Below are 25,668 nucleotides of genomic sequence, written 5' to 3' on the forward strand. Positions count from 1 at the left end.
GCTTAACAGGATGTTACCATTAATTGTTAGCTAACTTTTAAAATGATGTAGAAAAAGGAATTTCTAATGGAATTTCAAATGAATTACTACTTATTGATATATTACCAATAATAAGATGAGGGAAAAACAATAATAGAATTAAGGGACAGAAGGAAATGAATATTAGAAAACATATTTATGTCAAATTCAGGAAATAATTTTTTTAAATGGGAAGAAAATTCTATTTAGAGTAAAACAAAACTATAAATTTTTATAGCTAGAAAAATTATTCTAAAATATTATGAAGCAGCAACAGTAAATCGTAGAATTTAGTCTTTATGTAATTCATAAGGATTATTGTGTCTTATATAGTGGTGACTTAAATTTGGCACTAAAATATTTCTTTATAATGAATATTTCAATCTGTGTGTAAAAGATGCATATATACATATATTCCCATTTAATAGAGAAATTGTCCAAGTTTTAGAATAAATCCATTCCATTATATGGTCTAAATTACCCTTTCAATGTTATTTCCCACAATTTTTCTGTGCCTATTCTCGACCAAGTTGACGTATCAAATATGGCACTTCATACTATATTACCTGCTATTATGTCTGTGTTTATATTGTTTCCCCTGGCCAGAATACCATATCTTTCCATTTCTCATTTTCTAATTTATATTCCTACCTAATATTTTAGGTCCATTTGAAAAACTTGCTTCTACAGAGTTGACAATAGTCATTTTCTAGGTACTGCACATTTTATAGGTGTCCCATGTGTGGTAAACTTTTTGATGCAAATCCATTTTGTTCTCCTTAATACAATTATTCAGGACCATATGTTAGGTTTTCAATAAATCTATTTAGAGTGAATGATTGAATAAACTTAAAAGAAAAGTATTGTATAAAAGATATACAGGCCAAAGAGTTTAGATGCCTCTCATTGCTTGATCTTTTCAGATGACAAGGAGTTAGCTAGGTGCACAAGCAGTGTAAGGAAAAGAGAGTAAATTGATATTTTTTCCTCTTTGGTGAATAAAACCTAAGGAAACTAAAACAATTAATTTCCAGAGGCTAGATAGCAAAAAACATAGGAAAATAGTAGGTAGGGTAACATTAAAAGGAGACTTGTTGGAGGAAAAAAAAGGGCAAAGAGAACTTCAGAACTCCAAAATACTTGAAAAAAATAATAATAAACAGTCTAATACATGGGACAGTGTGACGGATCCAGTAATATCTGCTACTAGTTCCTAATGTCCAGTTTATTTATAGCAGTTTTTACAAACAACATAGCTTGTTCCCAGAAAAGGTAGTATGAGTTACAAAGATACAAAATCATAAGAGTACACTCTAAATTAGATGCAGGGATAAAATAAGAAAAAGAATGTCTACAGTAGTGATATAAATGAAACTATTATCAGAGCTGTCTGAAAAAGAAATCAAACTAGAAAAGACCATAGACTCCCTGTCAGACAGATTTCAATTTGACTGTAAGTTTTCTAGAGGCCAAATAAAAAGAGAAATCTGATCAATTTCATAATTTACAACATCCATGATAAAAGTAAACCAATTTACTCAAGAGAAGTGCGATTATTCGCGCTACTAAAACCTGAAAGAAATTTCTCCCAAGGGTCATCATAAGTGCATTAGTCATTGGATTGGGCACTGTAAAACAATGAAATATGCACTGAACAATATCTTTGTGATGGACAGCCCTAAGAGTTTCATAGAGCTATTTTTTTATGGTACCCTTCCCTATATACTGATGGTCTAGCTATACAATCCTGTGTGTACTTTAATAGAGGCATCGATTTTTGATGAAAGTAGAGGACAAATAGAAAAGTAGGTATGCAAAAAATCTTTCGAAGAGTCTTCAAAAACACCTTTATCTTACTGTGGCTCTTTAAAGAAATTTGGTAGCTCTAAATCTCAGAACACTCGATCGCTTCATTCGGTAAATAGGTTTTGGACATCTATAATTTACACAGCACTATATTAGGCACAAGGAACAAAACAATTTCCAGGAAATCAGTTGTTCTATGATGGCAATTAAATGTAAATAAATATGACAGATGACCTCAAAAAAAGTAAAAGTTGACATTCTGTTGTGTGAAAGCTGAAGGTACTTCAAGCCTTGGATTCAATTCCAAGGCTACATTCATAACATGGGTCAGGTCTCTCTTCAGAAATAGGTTTGAATCTACTCTGACCTACAGATTAATGGGCACTTGCTGAATGTTATACTCTGTTTTAGCACAGTCTCAATGCCCTTTGGGGAAGCAATCTACTCCGACTCTACTTCAAGTTTTATCCTAAAACAAGCATCCTATTGAGATTTCTATTACAACTGTGGCTTTAAAACTACCATCTAAGAAGCCTTATTTATATCTTCCTTGAAGTTGTCTCAGGAGACATGAGAGGAGGTGAAACAAAAGAGAAAGCCAAACAGTCGGATCTCTGTCTTCTCCAACCCTGTATCAGCCACAGAAGACTTTCTGCTAAAATATGAGAAGGTTTTTGACAAATACTTTTTCAAACATGTTTGAAAAATATTGCACTGCTCTATACTATTTCCAAAATTTTATTTTGCTCCATAAAGATCATCAATACATCTATTCAGTAAATATATACTGTTCACCTGCTATGTTCCAGGATCTGGATATACAAGGTCAAATGTTAAGGTCTTTGTCTCAAGGAGTTTACAGTTTCTGATAAGACCCTGAAGTGCACCAAAGATGAGGCTGCAGAGATATAAACACCATGCACTGTGCAAGTATAGTGGATAGGGTAGCCGGATCCAATGGAGGTGAATGGAGGGCTCAAGAAGTGCTTATATAACAGGTATCTTTTGAATCAAGTCTTGAAAAATGACAGAAATTAGGAAAACTAGATGGATAAAAGTCATTTTAAGCAATGGAGTGTGTGAGGGAGAACATGTCAAACAGCATGGCAAATTGAAAGCAGAGTAAGTAATTTTTGTGACTGGAATGAAAATAAGGTAGGAAATGAAGCATTAGAGTCAGGAAGAGGTCAGAACATGAAGAAACCATCACCAGCGTGCTTAACCAAGAGATTTGAACCAAAAGACAAAAGGAGACCAAAAAAATAAATAAATAAGTAAAACAAAACAAAACTTCAGAATAATGCCATGAGCACATTTATGTTTTAGAAATATCGTTGTAGCATTACTATAGAGGATACACTAGAGAAGCTAAGAATAGAGTCAGGCAGAATAATTAGGAGGTTATGGCAGCAATCTGGAAGAAAGTAAATGGGAACCTGAATTAAGCCAGAGAAATTGTCATGAGAGGAGGGAGGCATAGAGATAATAAAAAGGTAGAACATATGGGATTTTGTGACTTCTATGGCCTACCTGTCTTGTTTTTTCCCTTCTGAATAAACAATGATGCATCTTACAGTGTTGTATCTCTGTGTAATTTTATTCCCACTTTCTGATTCATGTATATGTAGTCAAGCTTTAAAAGATTTGAAATGCTACTTTTCACCAAATCTTACATAGCAGTCCACTTGAAACTTGAACATTTAATCACTTAGTATATTCTGCCTGCATAACAAAGCTCAACATTATAATCCTCCAGTTATTACAAGATGTGTGCTGTCTGGGATACATTTACACTTCAATTACAATTACAATGTTTTCATCTTAACAGTTTCTAGTTTCTGAAGGATTAAGTCTCAAGGATTATGTTATAATGAGAACAAAGGTTATTGACTACTTTTCTCATTTCTTTCTGAGATACTTTTCTAACTAAATAAAAGTGAAGTCGGATATATGCCAACATGTTTTCTCCCTGCAGGAAAACATAATGGAAGTTATAAGAAATCAAGAGTTTTTACTGCTTCCAGCTGAGGAGCTCCATAAACTGCTGGCCAGTGATGATGTAAATGTTCCTGATGAAGAAACCATCTTCCATGCGTTAATGATGTGGGTCAAATATGACATGCAGAGGAGATGCAACGACTTGAGTATGCTTCTTGCCTTTATAAGACTGCCGCTGCTTCCACCACAGGTAATTACACGTGATGCTGTCTTCATAGCTCCAATGTACAGAAAAATCCTATGTTAAAAGTAACATCAGGGGCCGGCCCAGTGGCCTAGCGGTTAAGTGCGCGTGCTCTGCTACTGGAGGCCCAGGTTCAGATCCCAGGCGCGCACCGACGCACCGCTTCTCCGGCCATGCTGAGGCCGTGTCCCACATGCAGCAACTAGAAGGATGTGCAACTATGGCATACAACTATCTACTGGGGCTTTGGGGGGGAAAAAAAGGAAGAGGATTGGCAATAGATGTTAGCTCAGAGCTGGGTCTTCCTCAGCAAAAAGAGGAGGATTAGCACAGATGTTAGCTCAAGGCTGATCTTCCTCACAAAAAAATAAATAAATAAATGGGAAGTTTGAAAAAAATAAATAAATAAAAAATAAAAGTAATATAACAACCCATTTATTATTATTTGTTCACATTTTTATTTTTAGTTTTAATCAAATACTCTTTTTAAGGTAAATCTGACGGTGGAAAAATGATGGGTGATGGGTCATGGATCTGAATCCCGTATCCCCCATTTACTGACTCATAGTCATATGACTATGAGAACGTCACTTAATTTCTCTGATATTGAATTTCTTCATCTATTGAATAAAATTGTATGATCACTCAAAAGTTTTGTGAGGATCAAATTAGATAATACATGTAAAGTACCTAATCTCAATAGAGTATCTAGAAGATTTTTTTAATGTTGCGGTTATTAATTCCCTGCTTCCCTGTTTTGAGATCTATCTATCTATCCTAATATGCAATAATATGATCATTCTCTGACAAAAATACATATTCTGTGGCCAACCCTAAGGTATTTTTTTAAGGCTCAATGCAGGAGATTTCAAACTGCTATAGAAAGATAAGACATATTACTGAATGGTACAGATAATAGCATTTAGCAATTGGAATTATGAAATCCTTGACAGTTGGAGCTATAGAGAATCCAGACACCAAGTGAACCAACCACTTCATTTTATCGATGAGTTATGTAGGACACAGGTAAATTGACAAGAACACCAAATTCCCTCAGCTTTAAGAAGGAGGATAACTATTTTTCCCTGATTTGGAGTTTTGTGTCTTTAAACTAAGTTGTAATGTTGCAAAATTATGAATGCATGGCACTGTTAGCCCAGGGTCTCTGGCTTTTCAGGCTATATAAAAAGAAGCTTAAAAGTGGCTCTGACCTATGAAAAGATAGATAAAAATGTATGTGTGTGCATACATTTTGTATGGTGGATGTGGGAGACCTAAAACATTCACCTGATCCTTCATTTGGCGCCAAACCACCATCAACACTTACACTAATCCATATATTACTAAAAATGTAAGATAGGAAACTAGGACATCAGGAAAGAATGATAGGCAAGTATGGCATGTTAATAACAAATGAAGAAATGAAAGTTCTGGTCTTATATTAAGATTAAAAAGTTAAAAAAAAAACACTAAAATTGGGATGCAAATGAAGCTTTATAAATAAAGTAATAATTGTGTTTCATTTGGCTGCTCAAATGAATAAAAGAGTAAAAGCAGAGAGAAAGAATTTATAAAGTCCTGCCCAAACAAATTATACAAGCTTATCTTAACACCAGGCTCTTACAAAAGGAAGGAAAACTTGCATTTAGGTAACTGGACAAAGAATAAATTGTGAAGCCAAGGAGTGGATTTTTCTGAATCTTCTGCACTAAGTTCTGATGCCAGATATCCTCAGAGCCTGGGGATCCGCTCTCAAGATAGAAATGGCCAATGATCATTGTTAGCCAGTAATAGGTAGATAGCCATTAACCAAAGATAGATCTTGTGGCAATTGGTCTCTTTGACTCTGCCCACTCATTACAACCGTTGAAAAGTGGGTAGCTTGAAGTTAAACTGGTGTGCAAAAATCATGATAAATAGGAGGACACATACCAAAAGAGGCCAGGTATGTGACCAGGGCTCCATCTTTTCATGATAGGCCTTTCCTTCATGCCCTCTTACCCTACTCTTCTCTCATCAAAAATAGGAGATGCTCTTACCCGTACATCTCATCTAAACTGTTACATCAGAACAGAGATATACATTATATTGGCTTACTTGTTCCTAAGGCTACACATTACACATAGGATTTTAATTCTTATTGGTTTAGCTGCTTTATCTTGCTTAGTGAAACAATATTTGTTAACATTAGAAAATAAAATATTATTTTGTTTTGGTGTAACTAAGTCAAATTAACTCTTATCACCGTGTCCAATAGACATAAACATAAGATGCATCTATTCTCCATTCCTCATCTCTGAAATTGGGGGCATTACAAATGTAATTTTACATATAATTTCAAGCAACAGATGTGCAGGAGGAAAGAGTAAAACACATTTTCTTCTGATAAAATGTCTCTGGGTATAGGAGGGGCTGTTACTTCCAGAACTAATATTAATGAATTACATGTCATAAGCATTTTCCATAAAATATTTCTAATCTTAAAAACACAGCTGCAAGGTAGGAATTATTAATTATATGGTAAAGAGGGAAAAGCAGGTTCAAAGATGTTAAGATGTTAAAGATGATTTTTAAAAAGTCATAGAGCTAACAGAAAATCCAGTTTTCCTGCAAATCTGGACTGGCCAGATATGAACATACCCAGAGTTATTTCCGCTGTGAGTGTATGTTGTTTTCTTGTTTGCTCTCTAAACTGGAGGATCATTAAACTGTCCTGAATACAGCAATTATGAAGCTTCTTATAAAGAGACTGAGAAAAAAAGAAGAGCAGGGAATAGGAACTAACGTGCATTTATTTCTTTCTTTAGTTACCAAACATAACATATCTTAGCTCATTTAATTTCTACAATATCCCTATGTAGTAAATATTGTTACCATTTGACCAATCAGCTAATAGAGAATCAGCAAAATAGTCATCTTTCTATTAAGTTGTAGAGCTCAGATGTTACTCTAGTTGTATCTCATACTTACATGATTCTTCTTCCACTGAGGGGAAATGAATGAAATATTTAATATTTATTTTTGCAATTGACTTCATATTTACCTCAGTGACCAACCAGAGTTAAAAAAAGAGTTTAATAGAATCTAGGATTTTCCAGCCTTTTACACAAACTTTCAAAGCTGCTAATCATCTGAGAGTCCTCAAGAAAAGCCACTATAATGATCAGGAAACACTTCTTCCTTGATCCTGGAACCATTAAATATAGATTTTTGTCCTTAATTCTTACAATGCTTGATGTATAGGTCTTTTATAACTTTTAAGTGATTTGTGAGTACATACTGTGTGTGTAATTATATAGCATGTTGCATATATTATATAATTATATAATGTTTAATTGTTATATAACAAAACACAATATTATATTTTAAAATACTAGCAATATTTAAAAGAGGGTTTACATTTTTCTAAGGAGGTAAGGGTTTATTTTCAAAAGGAAATAGTACTTGGACTAATTTTTGAAGGAGATTTGAGAGAAGAATTTGGTTTGTGTTTTTGTAAGATAATTCCTATCCATGTAAAGGACAGATTTTGGGTGAGTGAGAGAACAATATTTGTAAGAGCAATTGTGAGCTACTTATAATATTGTTAAATGAGACCTAACAAAGTACTGACCAAGGCAAGAGTAGAGAAGGCAAAGATTTCGAGATGTTTAAGACAAAAAAAAAATTAATATAGAGAAAATATATGCTACCAGGATAAAGTTAAACTAAATAACTTGTAAGTACTTTTACAACTGTGAGTTTCTATGTTTCTATTTAGTAAATGCATGGAAAAATTTAAGAGTAAAAATAAAGACGACACTCTACCAACAAAGAAAATATGTTAAAAGATTAATTGGGGCCAAAGAATAAATTTAGACTACAGTAATAGTCTTCTCTTAGAATCATGAGCCAATTGACCAACAGTTAACTTAGGCAGATTTCAGTTTAATCATTTCTCATGGAACTGCATTCTCCTGTTTTTTCTTACTATGCCCATTATGCGTATCTGTATTTAGTTATTTCTTGAGTTCACCAGAGAAAATCTATTCTGATATTATTTATTATTTATAAATCAACATATGTTACTATGATGTATAAATTATGGTAATTTTGTGTAGAAATATAGAATGAAGATGTAAATTTTGGTTTTGGATTCTGGATTTAGTTGGGAATATGGTTTTTAGTTGAGAACAGTGGTAGACAAAATGAGCTTCAGAAAAGAATAGAAGTAAAGACATAAAAAGAGTCAGAAGTAACAATGTGTATTTTATCCTTTATTGAAATATAATAGCTAATGCTGAAATAAATTCACTTGACTTCGCCCTAGAAAGGACCAGAGGAAAGCCAAATGAAAGAAATACATAATTGAGTTATAGTCTAAGAAATGGTGAATGACTTCTATTGTCTTTTTAAATAAGTGAGTAATGGAATTTTGCATAATGGTTTCCATGTTTTCCTGAATCCCAGAGGTTTAAACATTTCAACAGAATTGGAAAAAAAAAATGGAAATTTCATTTTAGAGAGTGAGTGTACACTCTAAAGTAGAGGAGTCTACTCAATATGATTTACTCATTTTTCTATATTTCCTCTTTCAAAGATGCAACAAAAGAACATGTTGCTATGCAATAAACAACATGCTTTAACATTTTGTGACTATCATTTCCACTGGTTTTAACTGGTTTCATAAGATTTATCTTTGTAATAGGTAAGTAAATATTTACTTATTATATGTATTTTTTAAAAGTACACAAGTATGAAATTTTTGTTGCGTTCTTTTCTAACTATTGGTTTAGAAAGTAGAAGCATGCTGCTCTAAAAATCAAGGGAATACAATTCTATATATAATCAAGCCAAGGGGCTTCAGGGAAATTCAGTTTTATCTCAGTGAGGGATTATTTGAAATACTGGAAATATACAGATAAATTTTGCTTCATGTCTTGGAACTGGTATTGTTTATCTCTTTTGCGACAACAAGGAGAAAAATTTCTCGTAGCTCTCTAACAAGTATACCTATCAACTCTTAAGTGAAGTATATAGCAGTGTGTGTGTGTGTGTGTGTGTGGTGTGTGTGTGTTTATGCATATGAACATTTATTTTCTGTAGCAAAATGTGCAAGGAAAAAAAATTTGCAACGGATAACAAAATATTGCCTAGGTTTAGAGGAGTATGGTTTAATCGAATAATAAAAATAACAAAATAACAAGTAGACTTGAGAGTTTAACTTAAGGAAACATGCTACCTCTATTTTATAAGAATTAATTCTCTCTATGCAAAGCTGTAATAAAATTACTCCAAAAGATTCTTTATGGTAGTGATAGCAATATGAGAAGGGAGAGGACTTCAACCTTTTGCTCCACTGGAAATGTGACAGTTGATCAGATACCAGTGACATAAAGACTCTTGTCTATAAAAATTATAGCCACAACTAAAAAACCTAATGGAAAGCAAGCAAAGTGACAAAGAGCAAATCAATATAAAAAGAGCATTCATAAATCACAGTGTAAGATATACAGAGTAGATTACACTCAAGTAATTTATATGTTGTTTAATTTTACTTCTCCAAAGCAAACATAGGTAAACTACTCCCTGATAAATCCAACAGTTCTCCAAGTCTGTCAGCATAAACATTCACTGTTTAGTGTATGATATATCTTTTCTTTACAAAAGAAAAACTCAACTCTTATGAATGAGTAAGGCAAAAAGAATTAATTAAACATAATAACACAATCCATTACTAGTTTTTGCTACTTTTTCATTTTGTTTTTGTTCTGTTTTTTCCCTCTGATTTGCTTGCTGTCTGATTAATTAGTGATTATACCAGGGCATCATCAAAGATATAGTCTTCTCCATAAAACTAGAATATAAGAGTTAAAAAATAATTGTGGAATAATGTTATTCTTCTCTAAAAGAAACTTTAAAAACGGTGTCTTTAAAACAAATGGATAGACAATATACGCTTCTACAATCTTATAAATTTATCTTAAACATTATTTAGATTCATGGTCATTTAACCCACTATGACATTCACAGTTGAAGTTACAACATTAATACAAAAGCTTTTGATTCCAACAAGTTTTAAGTCAAAGAGGTATTAGTATAAAAAAAGATATGCATATGCACAAACTCATACATTCACACATTACTCTCTTTGGTAAAGAGAATAGAGAAGTTGGAACCTAATCTAAAATGCTTTATATTTGCTACAATATATCAAGCGTCTACTTTAATCAAGGGCTGACCCCCCGGTTGGGGTTTATACCCCATCTTTCTTGACACTGAAATTTCTCTACTGCAATGGCCCCTTCCATATTTTATATTGTCAATTTTATTCTATATTGGATCATTCCAATTAACTCACAAAGAGGCATTGTTTCAGACATATTAAGACAAAACAAACTCCTCACATTCCTTTCTACCAACTGCTCCAATTCTCTGTTCCCTTTCCCAGAAAAATATGTAGTTATTGTTTATAGTTATTAAATCTGCTTATTAATAATCATGATTCTTTCTTTGATCCACTATAATCAGTTATTCAAATTAATGAAGGTCACCCAAAACCTCCATGCTGTCATTTTTTTCCGCCATCTCACTTGTTTTCGTCTTACTTGGCTTCTCAGCAGCATTTGACACAATCGATCTGGTCTCTCTTACTCAATTGTCATGACTAATTCTTCCTACTCTTTGATGTTGCAGCGCTCCAGGACACTATATTTTCTGCATAAAGAATAGCCTTTACTTCCATACTTTTAAATACTATATGGGTGTCAATTATAAATTCTGAATTTATATCTCTAGCCCAAAACTGTTCCTGAAAGACAGGTTTAAATACCTAATTAACTACTTGACATCTCTAGTTGGATATCCAACAGCTATTCAAACCTTCACATGTCCAAAATGGAAGATTTCAAAGTCCTAAGACTTTTTTTTTCTCCCATTCTTAGTAAATATCACTACCACCCATCCAGTCGCTCAGGCCTAAACCCTAGAATCATTTTTAATTCTCCACTTTACATTGCATTTAACATTCATTTCCCTACGAAGTGCTTTTGATTGTACTCCAAACTGTATCCCGCATCTGTTCTTCTTTTTTCTGACATCTCTACAGCCACATCCTAAAACAAGCCACCGCCATCTGTCTCCTGCACTATTGATATAGCCTTCTACCTATTATTCTAACTTATATACTTAACCAGTATAATACTTTCCATTTGGCAACCAAACAGAATTTTTGCAGTATGAAACAATTCATCTCGAACTTAAGATTTATGCACTTAGGACAAAATCCTAATTTCCCTGTCTACAAGGCCCTACAACTGTCCCATGACTACTCCTCTGACCTTATTTCCTACCAGCTCTCAGGGTCCTATAGGCACTCTCATACTCTTCCTGTTTGTTGAGCAGGTCAGGTTTAATTCTCCTGTAGTACATTTGTACCACTGATTCTGGGAACTAGAAAGAGTGGCGTGCCGACAGAAGATGGCGGTGGTGATAGAAACTGTTTTCTCAGGGGCAAGCAATGAAGGGGGAGACATAGTCTACAGCGAATTAAAGACAGTAACAAAACTGACTAAAAGTCAGTCTCCCTTTATTATTAGTACACCTTGGCAATTCTAAACAATGTCAGTGATAACATAGTCCTGCTTCCTGGGTAGAACTGCCTCACCACATCACTTTTCTGATCTTCCACGGCCTAAAAGGTATTCACCCTCATCATAGCATGACCGGCTCTTTCTTCTTATATATCTCACCATAAATGTGTCCTGTTCTTAGCATTTTCACTTATTATTTTCTTGCTTAGTTGCAGTTTATTTGTTTTTATCTCTTTCCTTATGACTATATTTTTCAGAAAACCAGACTTGAAGGTCTTATTCACAAAGTTCCTGACATAGCCAGTACTGAATGAATATTTGCTGAATCAACAAATGAAAAGTTTATGCTAGGTCTTGGGAATTTTACCTTCAATTTATTTTAGCTATCTGTTGATATATGGTTTGTCTAGAAGGTGAGAGAAAGCTCTACAATGGTGTGCTACTATGAAGCTAACAGTGGGTCCTAGGAATACTGTCATAAAGAAGGATCAGAGCACACCAACTTAGACTTTACTAAAAATCCTTTATTGAATGGACAATGGGAAGGAAAACTTGGAAAGGATATAATCTCTCATCTCTTTGTTCTATTACATATAATCATAAAACATATATTTATCAAAATCACTCTAATACCTAAATCAGTGGTGCATTTAAAAAGAAGTTGGCTATAAAAAAATTTGTTTCATTTTCATTGCTAGTATAATAATCAGAAAACAAAGTCCATTCCAAGAAGAAAAGAAAACTGAACTTAAACTAGTTCATAAGCATTTTTGTACATATTAAATAATATACACAGCATTTACCAAGAGGCCACACAAGTCCAAGAATAATTACTTTTCTCAATTAAGCATTAAATAGAATTTCATTTTTTATTCATGCCTATTTTATATAAGAATGATAAAATTAAAATAGGATATAATAATTTGTAAGAGGACTAAGAAAAATTGCGGAACATTTGTAACAAAGCAAAAGCCATTTAAATCATTACAACTTTTCTGGTGATTCTACTTTAGTATTTAGAGACATTTGAAAGAACTCTTGAAGGCACTTTAATATTTTAGTAAGTGTAATTTATAGAGATGAAATCTGGAGATTAAAATAGGATCCTTAGACTTCAGAATACTCTTATTGTTTGGGCAAATCTCAAAGCTAAAGCCTTAGTAGATGAAATTTACTTGGGTTAAATTATAGAATTATTCTTTTATTTTGATAAGTGACTTATTTGGGATATAGACAAAATATGTATGTTCTTCTTTCCTCTTGTCCACATTGCTATTTTTATAAAATATTTTTGCTTTCTTTGAGAAACAGTAAGGTGCCCTCTGGGACTGAAGCAGAATGATCCCAGGGTTGAATTGTTAGAATTCAGAGAAGGTGAGGACACAAATGATTAGCTGTCTAGTAAACCACTGTAAGAACTTTGGCATTTTCTTGGAAATGGGAGCCACTGCAAGGTTTTGAGCAGAGCGGGGTCTGATCCAATGTACACAATTAAATGGACTCTCTAGTTGCTGTATTGAGAGTATACTAGAGGGAAACAAGAGTAGAAAATGGAAATCAATTAGTAGATGACAGCAATGTTAGAATTAGGAGATTTTTCTAGAGGTCAGATGAGGATAATGAGGTGGTAGCAATGAAGATGGGGAGAAGTGTTTTCATTCTAGATAAATCTTAAAGTAGAGCCGGTTAGATGGGGGAATGAGTGAAAGAGAGGAATCAGACATTCCAGGTTTTTTGGCTTGAGCCCCGATAAGGAAGGATGCTATCGAGCACTGACTTTAAGATTTCTATGAGGCTTCTAAGTGGAGATGTTGAGGAGGCATTGAATGCATCTTTCAGGAGTTGTGCCGGTATAGCCGGGAGATATATATAAGGAAGCTGTTGGCATACAGATATAATTTAAAGACATGATATAAGGCAGTATCACCAAAGAAGTGAGTCTAGATAAATAAGGGAAGAGGACTAGGAATGATGTTCTAGAGCATTGAAACATTACAAAGTTAGAGACAAAAAGAAGGAAGAACCTAGTGACTGAAATGGAGAAACTAGTCAAATAGAATAAAAACCAATGGAGCTTGATGTCCTGGGATTTCAGGGAATAAACCATCAGAGAGGAGTGAGTGATCAAACACTGCTGAGAGGTCAAATAGTATGATGCCCAATAGTTGATTTTTGAATTTAACAACATGAAGGTCATTGGTGTCTTTGACGAGATTAGTTTCCATGGAATAGAGCTAAGCAAACAGGGGAAAACTGGAATTTAAAAGAGTAAATACATAGAATCTTCAAAACTGCAAAACTGGACAGAAAAATTTGTATGTAGGTAGCCTAATTTATTAGCCTGGATCCATTGAAGAGAAACAAAAACACACTGAAATTTCAACAAGGAAAATTGAAATAAAGAATCATTGATTATAACAAGGATTTTCAGTAAGAAAGGATTGGAAAGTAAGAAGTTATGAGAACTGTAAAGAATATAGAAATACCAGATATAAGAAGCAGCTACTACCTATAGAGCTGAGATAGAGCACCCAAGGAAGCAACCCATCATCACTCCCAACACCCATAGCTGAGATCCAGACCTCCCTGAAGTGGGCACAACCATGGCTCTCTGGGTAGCAGAGAAGTCATTGTGGTGCAGCAATGGCAGAACTTGCTAGCAACTTGTCCTCTAGAACTTACTAGAAAGCTGTCCTCTAGAACTTACTGGAAATCTGCCCGCTAGGAGTCCCAAAAGAGACACCTTCCTACAAAATCACTTGAGACGCCTTCTGGGAGAAGCTTCTAGGTTCTTGTGGTCAGCATGCACTGCAGGAGGCAGTCACTGGAGGAACTGCATGCACTGCAGGAACCTGGTGAATGAACACACTCAAACGGAAGCAAAATCTTTTCTCCTGTAGTGTCTCTCCAGCGCCCTCTACTGACAAAGCTTACCCCTAGTGCCAGCTGGCAAAAAAAAAATTTAAAGTTCCCAGATCTATTTTCACGAAACAGTCGAAAAGGATGATTTTGCAGCTGAGAGTTAATAAATTGATAACCTCCAAACTGTGGGAGTGCAGTCAATCATGTTTGTACACTCAGAGGTATGATCCAGAAGAGGAAAATTTGATGATGTAAGAGAGAGAGGGAAGAATTATTGGAATATTTTCTTTGAATGTACTAGAGTAAGTGGGATTTTGTGCACAAGTGGATAGTTTGGCTTTAGAAAAGAAAACGGAAAAATTATCTATGTCAACAGGTGAAAAGCAACAATATGTGTATACAGATGTTAGTAGGTGAGCAAGATGCAATGGTTTGAGTGTGTATTTATTTGCATCCTACTTTCAACTCTGACATTAATTCAGTGTTTGATCACGGAAAGTGTGTACAATTTCATTGGGCCTCAGTTTCCAGATCAGCGTAAGGAGAAGATGGAAATATTCTTTCTGCCATTATATGAATGAAAATAGGTTTTAATTTCCTAAGAATTGATGCCTGTTACAAATTAGGTAACATAGATAATTTTATAGAGATTTACGATACATAAGTGAAAAAAATAATTTTCATAATATCTCAAACCTCTCATGAACCTTTTATTCATTCAAAATATACTAAAGGAACACAAAAAAAAGCTTGTAGAACTCTCTTTTTGCTCATTAAATAAATTGTCTTTAGGGAAATATAGATTCCTTCCATTGTAGTCATTTTTTCCTGATAGTCATCATTCACAACTTTTAAATGAAAAAAAAAAATGTTACAACTTAAAAACTAAACTGTTTAAAATTACTTTGTAAACTTCTATGATTTAAAACATTCCCAAGAGGAAAGGAAATCAACTAGAAGCTATGTGAAAGAACAAGAAGTGAATTGAATTTTCTAACACATGTATTGAAACAACTACTACTGCAATTTTAATTTCCAAGAGTATCAGACAAATAAAAGTTTATTATTTTAATGACTCTGAAAACGGAAAAAAATACCCCCTAGAGAAGAGTTATTTAACATTGATGACTATCCAGAGAATCAGGTGTATGCACTCTTTTCCATTCTAATTAAATGGAAAATACCTATAGGTCACCCAAAATAACAGTTTTTACTTTAAAAATATTCAAAAAGTAACAGTACACTGTTAATGTTAAAAAAATGATAAATACTTGTTTATTATTTTGCATAAATATTCAAAATTTATTGGAGCAATGCTTTTTTTCAAAATATAAAAGAAAAATTATCTTAGAATAATCTTATTGGCACAGAGTATCCTGCAATTTCATATTTTAACCATTAAGAAAATGGTGCACAGGTTAACAATATTTCTCACATATACATAAAATTTTCCAATTCAATACTACTCATAATTTGGAAGAAATTTTACTTTTTTTTTTTTTAACAGTTTTATTTATTTATTTATTTTTTTGTGAGGAAGATCAGCCCTGAGCTAACATCCATGCTAACCCTCCTTTTTTTGCTGAGGAAGACCGGCTCTGAGCTAACATCTATTGCCAATCCTCCTCCTTTTTTTCCCCCCCAAAGCCCCAGTAGATAGTTGTATGTCACAGTTGCACACCCTTCTAGTTGCTGTATGTGGGAGCTGCCTCAGCATGGCCAGAGAAGCGGTGCATCAGTGTGCGCCAGGGATCAGAACTGGGCCGCCAGTAGCGGAGCGTGTGCACTTAACCGCTATGCCATGGGGCCGGCCCTCTTTTTTTGTGTGTGTGTGTGAGGAAGATCAGCCCTGAGCTAACATCCGTGCCAATCCTCCTCTTTTTGCTGAGGAAGACTGGCCCTGAGCTAACATCTATTGCCAATCCTCCTCCTTTTTTTCCCTTTTTCTCCCCAAAGCCCCACTAGATAGTTGTATGTCATAGTCGCACATCTTTCTAGTTGCTGTATGTGGGACTCCACCTCAGCATGGCCAGAGAAGCGGTGCGTCAGTGTGTGGCGGGGATCTAAACCAGGGCCGCCAGTGGTGGAACACGCACACTTAACTGCCAAGCCCTGGGCCGGCCCCCAATTTTACTTTCAATGTGATCAATTTTAAGTTACTGAAAACAGTTCAGAGTTTGCTATCATCGGAAATTTTAGTCTTCTGTTATTTAACGTCATCAAGCAGAATTCATTGAGTATATTACATTTTTTTTCTTTTTTCTTTTTGATCCAAACAGTAATTTATGAAACATTAGTGTAATTTTTTTGACTTTTGTTAATTTGGAGTTATGTTTACTCCATATTTTCTGCCCACTGATAGTTTCATTATCAGGCCAATTAAGATCAAGTTAGAATTTATTGTTCCATAATTGCCAGGGAAAATGTGTGAATGATCACATGATGCCATACTAAAATATGTCCACTTTACTTTCACAGATTTTTATTGAAGAAAAGACCTTCAAAATCAGCCCCCTAATATGTTGCAGGTTAGAAATCGAGGCTCTGAAAATTAACGCAGACTATCTTATGTAATATTTTAATTTAATAGCTCACTGATACGTGTGAAATGGAATTTAGGAATCCTAACTCTCAAACAAGAATTTTCTCCGCCTCTAAGAACAAGATTTCAAACAAAAAAATTATCTTTGACTCTTATGTCTTAGCGTTTAGCCCATGTTGAAGTACAAGCTGTCATTATGACGCCCAGAACAGAAACAACACAGGTCCTGAGCAGCTCAAATTTTCAGGTTTCCTCTCAAGTGGAAAGCTAGATAATGTAAACCACAAAGCCTAATTTTAGTGTAATTCAAAGAAAAATTTTTCTTGAACAATTAAGTAATATTTAATTAACTATAAATGTTTTCCTGGAAATTTATAATCCCATAATTGTTATTTACTGTCTCTCAACACTTATTATAATCTTCTTCATAAATATATACCTGCATCGTCTATTTATCTAATAAATACCATCTTTAAATGTATTTCTATTGCATCATTAATGAAAACTAATATCACCATGTCTATATTTTTAAACTACCCGATTGTACTTTTTAAATATGTATCTGTGTATGTCCGTATCTATTAACATTTTCTATAGTCATGATGCCTATCTTAATAGGCCTGCATTCAGATCCCGGGCGCGCACCGACACACTGCTTGTCCGGCCATGCTGAGGCCGCGTCCCACATACAGCAACTAGAAGGATGTGCAACTATGACATACAACTATCTACTGGGGCTTCAGGGAAAAAAAGCAGGAGGAGGATTGGCAATAGATGTTAGCTCAGAGCCGGTCTTCCTCAGCAAAAAGAGGAGGATTAGCACGGGTGTTAGCTCAGGGCTGATCTTCCTCACAAAAAAAAAACAAAAAAAACCCAAAAACCCTGTCAGTTTTTTTATCATTGTTACACATGCTCTTTATTTCTTTGACTATAAATGAATTATAGATCTATAATCTAAAAGTGTTATTGTGATACTTTAGAATATTTCATGTATACTTCTAAGGACTCTTTTTCACTAAAGAAAACCTATTTTTCTTTGGCATGGAATAGTGAATTAGTAAATAGATATTTAAAGAATCAACTTGATTATTAATTTTAAAGGAAAATGTTTATTTTTTCTGAAGAACATTTGAAAAATAAATGTCAAGTGAATGAAAAATAGCTTTAAAAGTAAATATATAAATCATATTCTATCAGAAAACTCTTAACTAGCATAGTTTAAAGGACACGGCTACATGTACATTTCTCATTTTCCTGGTGTGACAAGGAGCTGCAATAACTAAAACAAATCAGGATTGTAGGTAGGGGAGAGTTAATTAGTGACAAGCAGAAAGTAAAAATAAAGGAGAATATAGATTAAAAGGTAATACTTTCATTATTTATTTTAACACTGTCATGTATTATACTATAGAATTCGTGGCCAGTAAACCTATATTTATTTTATTTATTTATTTATTTATTTTGTGAGGAAGATCAGCCCTGAGCTAACGTCCATGCTAATCCTCCTCTTTTTGCTGAGGAAGACCGGCTCTGAGCTAACATCTATTGCCAATCCTCTTCCTTTTTTTCCCCCCAAAGCCCCTGTAGATAGTTGTATGTCATAGCTGCACATCCTTCTAGTTGCTGTATGTGGGAGCCCCTCAGCATGGCCGGAGAAGAGGTGCGGTGGTGGCACCTGGGATCCGAACCCGGGCCGCAAGTAGCCCGCACTTAACCGCTAAGCCACAGGGCCGGCCCCCAGTAAATCTATATTTAAAGGTATACGTTATTGCCCCAAAATATTTAAAATATTATTTCACATAATTATTTAAAAAACTATCTTAAGGAGATCTTTAATTGTTTTTTATTTCCACCTGGCTTTTAATAAAATGATCTCCCTAAGGTCATATATTTCTATTGTGGTATTTCTGCAAAATTCAAATCCCTCACAATTCCATGGTTTACCTCTCTTTTTTCTCTTCAGGCAGCCTAGAGTTATATAGGGTTCAATACTTGGGCAGATTAAATACATATTAAACATATGTATAAGGATTAAATATGTGATCTTTAAAGCCAAAATATCCCGTATTTCCCACAGGATAAAGCAACAAATGTTGATGCAGAAATTATAAATTACTAAAACATGCTGTATTTTATATTATTAAGACCTCTTATTACCTCTACATTTGTTCTGTGAAATATTTTCAGTGATTTGCTCTAGATTAGTATTTCCCAACACTTTTTCCCTGGACACATATTATTTGACAGTATTCACCACAAAAGTGTTTCATGTTAAAAAAAAAAGTTTATAAGCCCATAAACTTATTATGCCATATCCTCCTTTGAAATTTAATAAATACAGATTGTCACAATAAATTCTCTCAAATCTCTTAATAATGAAACTCACAATATAACTCGTGGAATTCCTGGCTTTTCTGAAGAACACTTATTTCAAGTAATGATTATTAAAGTCTCATGGGAAGAATGGTCTACAGAACACACAAGGGAAGTACTTTTCTGGGTGGTTCTATTTTTAAATGTTTTGGAATGCCTAATGGTAAAGGTCAATAAACAATGGATTTTCATTTAGAGTACATTATCCTAAATTAAGGGTGTTCTAGGTATGTTTGTATTTAAAGAAATTGGCTTTCTGCCATTTCTATGAGTCTATCTACCACAAAGTAGCCTGCGAAATTGGCTTTGCTGAACTGGAAAAGCAGAGTATTCAGTGAATTCAATAAGCTGACCTATAAAGACCTGGAAATAGAGTCATAAATAATAATGAGTGTGTTATTCTCGAGTCAGTCAGCTGTGGGGGTTTTCCAAATCATTAAACAACTTCTCAATTTGCTGCAATTCAGCATAAGGGCTGTACTCTTTTCAAAAAGAGGCAAAGAATAAGAGATGGCAAATATATGATAAGAATTTAGGGAGTGATGAATATTTAATCACAATGAACACCTGAAATCTGGTTTCAGTGAATAGTCACTCATAATATTCATCTATTATAAAAATAAGAGATGGACTTTTATCCTGAAGATTAGATTTCACCTCTTGCTAATATACATTCGTGCTAATTTTCCTTAATCTCAGTATATGCTAAAATTATGTAAAATTGGGCAGATAAATAGGTTGTGCCTGAAATACAAAGTAGAGATCTATTTAAATGGTAAATGTCCATTTCATCTCTTTGGTCAATTTTTTAGGAGAGTAAAGTGGCATTTTGTCCTGATCCTATGTCCAGAAACAAAGTCTATGTGTTTTCTCTGTAAATAATGTCCTTCTGAACAGCTGTCTTCTTCCTTTATGTGTCACCAAGCCTTTTTTTTGTAAGTGTACTTCTTTAAAATGTTCTAAATCTCCTTTTTCTGTGTATATTATTATTGTCTTTATATTAGACCTTATCATTTTTTGCAGTGAACTCCATGATAATTGCCTGACTCCAGCGACATCTTTCCCCACCTGTGTCCATTTTTCACAATGCCTTCAGAGTGAATTTTTTAAAACATAAATTTAATTATAATGTTCAATGGCTTTGGAATGTACACCTCATATACATATGTACCATACCATATCCTTACCATTATATGCATTGATCTTTGTTACAAGCTTCTTTCTTATAGTTACCAATCTACTTGTAATGCAACATAGTCTTTTAAAAAAATGTTTTCTGGTTGAGCACATGACAAGCCTTCCTCCCTCTACTTCCACATCCTGAACCTCATCCTTATACATGCACACACTTAAAATTAACTATCTGGTTCACCATTAAAAACTCAACTTGGGATTGGCTTTTCCAAGAGGCATTTCTTGACCACTTCTACGCATTTTCAGGGATGGATTCTCCTCCTCAGTGTTCCCATAGCACTCCATTCCTAGCACTGGTGACATTTTATTTAGATAATTTAGAAGTATGTGTCTACTCAGCCTAATATGCAGTAAATTCCTTAAGATCTTATCTCCAACGTCTGGCACACATTTGGCTGCGAACAACTGTATCTTTCAATGTAAAAGATTTTTGAAAACTGTTGCTTATCAATGTCTTTTATAGTTAAATTTTAGGTAGATCACTCTAAACTTCAATAGTCTTTTGTCTTCTGGATACGGCATTTTCTCAAACCATCAGTAAGTATACTCAGTAAATAGTCTCAAAATATCAGAAATATATTTGAAAAATTGAACTTGAGTTTATATGTAGAGCTATAACAATATATTGGGAAAATTATAAAACATGAATGAAGTATTACATAATTCACAGTGATGGATGCTGAAAGCAATTAAAATTTTGTCTTTTGGAAATTACGTTATTTTGGTGTATTTTACAGGATTTTCCAAGTTTTTATTTTTCTTTTGCATGCATATATATGCATATACATGTATGTATACATTTATGTACAAACATATATAAACCAATGCATATACAAATTTTGTGTATTTATATTTACATACAAACAGAACATATATATTTAATATTTTTCCTTATTAGTCTAACATTTTTGTTCAGTATATTTTGACAGATGAGTATTTTAATAGTACAGAATATCAGGTCTATGATTCTTCATAGAAGAATAGAAGTGAAGCCATTTCTCTTTGCTGTACCAGGACAGTTTTCACACAGTGAACAAGGTCATGCTCTTCTCTGTGTGTGTAGAAGTCCCAGAATAATAGAAAAATGTCATAAAAGTAGTGCTGTTTCAGGAAAAGAATGAGTTGGTTTTTTTTCCAGAATAACACTCACTCAAAATGATACTTGAGTGTATCACAACTCTGTCCTTTGACTGAGACAAATCTAAATATAAATAATGTTATTGTTCATTGCAAATAGTTTTCATTTATATAATAACACATATGATATGCAACTTGAGCTTTTCAGGATATCATCAACAACTAACAGCTAATTATTTATCATGTGGAAGACATAAGAATATTTTAAGAAAAGATTCTTAGCTTAAGAAATAAGAGAATACCAGCCTCAAGAAATCCTTAAAATATGAGTAAGAAAATATTATCACTCACTATTAAGTTGAAGGTGAGTGCAACATACTCAAATAAAGATGTCCTGAGAGAAATCAGCACAGAAAGGCAGTTCCCATCTTGCAAGAACTGAATGTGGGCATTTGTTTGCACTGTCAAAATAACACCTGAAACAAAGAAAATCAGATGAATTCATTCATTCAATACTTCCACAATAATAAAGACTATGTTACTTAGGGATCATGAAATGTGATAAATTTCATAGCTTCAAATATAAAAGCAGTCTTGCAAGTTGAGGTAGTTTTTTTTCCAAGATGAAAACTGCAAAATTTGCCAACTCCTAGGGCTTTTTTCATGTAACTTTGTTTTCAGAATTTATTCAACTCCAAATTCTCCCAGTAGGGAAAAAATGAGAAGTAAATGAAATATGTTTTCAGTACTTAATATTTTGCTTGTATCTGTCAATCTTTTTTTCAGTACCTTCTTCTTCCTTCGTTCCCTGGCACCCAACATCCTTCGTATTTATAATTTTCTCCCCTTCTGTTTGCTTCCTAGGCTGAGCCTCTGGTTAGGATTTTTCCTAAAGTTTCATTTTCTCTAGTTAAAATGTGATTACTAAGTGTCCCATTCTTTCAGTGTTCCCGAGGATTGGTTGGAATATATGAGAGAAAAAAAAAACTAATAAAAAGAATAATTAGAATATGAAAATATTGGCAGCACCACTGCATAAGACCAATTAGTAAGAAATAACACGAACCGGATAGCGGCTTTTAAGAAATTTAATGAAGATAGAATAAAAGCATTTTAGCAATTATATTGCAAAGCTGGAAATAATCTTTAAAGGTAGCTGACAACAGACATAGAGTAAAATGGGTGAAAATATGACAGTCAGTTGCTTAGATTGTTTTAAACCAAGTGTATCAATTGGCTTGGGCTGCCAGAACAAAATACTGCAGACTGTGTGGCTTAAATAATAGACATTTATTTTCTCACAGTTCTGGAGGCTATAATTCCAAGATCAGCATACCAGAAAATTTAATAACTGGTGAGAGCTCCCTTCCTGGCTTGCAGATAGTTGCATTCTTGCTCTGTTCCCACACGGCCTTTCCTCTGTGGGGAGAGAGAAAGAGAGAATGGGCACAAGAGCTCTGGTGTCTTCCTCTTCTTATACGGACATCAGTCCTCTGGGATTAGGGCCCCATCCTTATGACTTCATTTAACCTTAATTATTTCCTTATTTTAAAGGCCTTATCTCCAAATGCAGTCATATTTGTCTTCAGCATACGAATTTGGGGAGGATGCAATTTAGTCCATAACACCAAGTATAAAAAACTCACTTCAGGGGGCAGCCCCATGGCATAGCGGTTAACTGCGCACCCTCCGCTGCTGGCGACCCGGGTTCGGATCCCAGGTGTGCACTAACTCATCGCTTGTCAGGCCATGCTGTGGCGGCATCCCACATAAACTGGAGGAAGATGGGCACAGATGTTAGCCCAGGGCCAGTCTTCCTCAGCAAAAAGAGGAGGATTGGCATGGATGTTAGCCCTGGGCTGATCTTCCTCACAAAAAAAAAAAAACAACTCACTGTGTACTGAGTTTGTATTTGCCTATCCTTACCTTAGTGAGTTGTGATAATCTGATGGTCATAAGGAACACTTAATGACAACAAAATTAACCTTAATACATGTCAATACAACAGTAAAATTGTAACTGTTAAAAACAAAAAACCAAACACCTCGTTTGTGAAAATCCGCATTTGAATGAAAGGGCCTTCAAGTGGTTTTAATATATCTTAAGTATAGGCATTAAATTATACACTCTACCACCTAACACTGCCAGACCGTTTTGGTAAAATGGAACCTTGGAATCCCAAGTTCAAGATTTTATACTTGGGTCTGCCTCTTTTCTAACATTTGGTTTCCTTTTCTATGAAAACACTGTATTTATACATTTTTATATATATTATATAATTTATATACATATGAATATCATATTCCCTCTATCCACATCAATTTTTCCCCTCTAATCACAACTTGTATATAATTTCTCTATTAAGTTTCCTAAAAATCTTTTTCATCTTACTATGTGATACATGGTAGATTATGTATGGCCCCTTCCTCTGAATCAAGGATGTGCTAGTCTGTAAAACAAAACAATAATATTCATTGCTAATCATCTTCATTTATTTGCTCTCTTTTATTTTTCTTTTAGGGCAGGATAAGAGATTAGATTGAACAAATATAAAATCATAAACTTGTTTGTAAAATGCTGCAGAGATATGTATTAGCAGGAAACCATTGAAGATATTTTTAAAACTGACAAAATTAAGTCAACAGACACATTGAAATATTAGCAAAATGTGCATAGATAAAAAAGCATTCATTTATAAAACTTTAGAAGCAAAAAGCCTAAGAAGTAGAGAGATTAAAGCAGGGCATTTAAGCTTCCTTGGAATATAATCTGGACACCAAAACTTAAAAGCAATTCATTCCATCTTGGCCCAAGATTTCACTTAATTGGCAAGGTACAATAAAAAATTTAGAGAGTAGCACATAGAATAGTATTTACCAGCTTGTATTACTTGCGACATTTCTGAAATAGTTTAGAGCTGCTATTAAAAAAACATCTTTTCTCTCCCCTGATGACTAGAATTTCAGAGTTCTCTATGTATTGTGATCAGAACTCTCCATATAGATGAGGTTACCCAGAATGTATAAGAAACTGACTAGAATTTACAAACTACCCCCCTCTATGAATATCATAGAAGAAAAGGTAGCCTATACTTTGAGAAATTTCATTAACTTTTTACTTAAGAATTCCATTAGTAAGTTTCCTTTAAACAGTAATTCTAAAGACAATATCCAATTAGAATTGTATAGGAATTAATAAATTTCAAAAATCTTATAAAAATGAATTTGTTTTACATTATATATCTTGCCCTAGATCTTCCTTAAATTTTAAAATTTGTAAAACTTGAACAATAATTTTATATAAAGGTATGTGATTTAAATATATATGAAATATTTTCACATACTTGATAACATTTTAATATAATGTTTTGAGGAATATAAGAAAGGGCATTTTCCACATTTTATATTTGAAGGATTAAAATTCATGAAATTGAATGACTTGCTTATTTTCATAAAGCTTGAAAGAGTTATAGACAGTACTTATATCCATAACTTTGGATTCTTGAATCTAAAAACATTCCATTAAATTTATTCATTTTTAAGTCTGTGCTAAAATTTTATGCCATATTATCCATAGATATGCAGGTAAATGTGCTCATTTGTTTTTGAAAGAAGCAAAAATATTACTGTGTCACTAACACTCCCTTTTTTGGAGAATGCTGCCCTTAAAAATTGAGTCAGTAGCCTATGTTAGAAAAAATGAAACTTGATATGTTTTTATATGTTTGTTTTCTACTTGTATGTGCTAAAAATGCATTTTTGTGCAAGTAGATTTTGTACATCTTTCAGATAGAAACTCTGTCTTCTGCTACTGCATATCCTCAGTGATTCCTATATAGTACTAAATATTAATAGAGACTTAATATATTTATTGATACACACTTTAGGTCATATTTGTGGCTATTATTGGTGGCTGAGCCTCTCATTAAGACAAAATTTATCTCTCACATATAAATACATTAAATAACTTGAAACTAGTGACTGAATTGTTTCTCATCTCAACCTAATTGGAGGAATGAGTAATGAGTGAATGAATCAGGGATG

The 25,668-nt window shown here is 33.8% G+C and overlaps 1 protein-coding gene across 2 annotated transcripts in view; it reads left to right on the plus strand.

The window, feature by feature from the left end:
* Positions 1 to 25,668, plus strand: part of KLHL1 (kelch like family member 1) — a 348,324-nt gene that overhangs the window by 211,212 nt on the left and 111,444 nt on the right. For both annotated transcript variants that reach the window (XM_014781788.2, XM_087435763.1), the window contains one exon: positions 3,800 to 4,012. In XM_014781788.2, coding sequence (XP_014637274.2) covers positions 3,800 to 4,012 — 213 coding nt within the window. The remainder of the gene's footprint in view (positions 1 to 3,799; positions 4,013 to 25,668) is intronic.

Source organism: Ceratotherium simum, chromosome 10, assembly GCF_057802395.1.
Source record: "Ceratotherium simum simum isolate JZ-2026a chromosome 10, ASM5780239v1, whole genome shotgun sequence".
NCBI classification, from domain to species: Eukaryota; Metazoa; Chordata; class Mammalia; order Perissodactyla; family Rhinocerotidae; genus Ceratotherium; species Ceratotherium simum.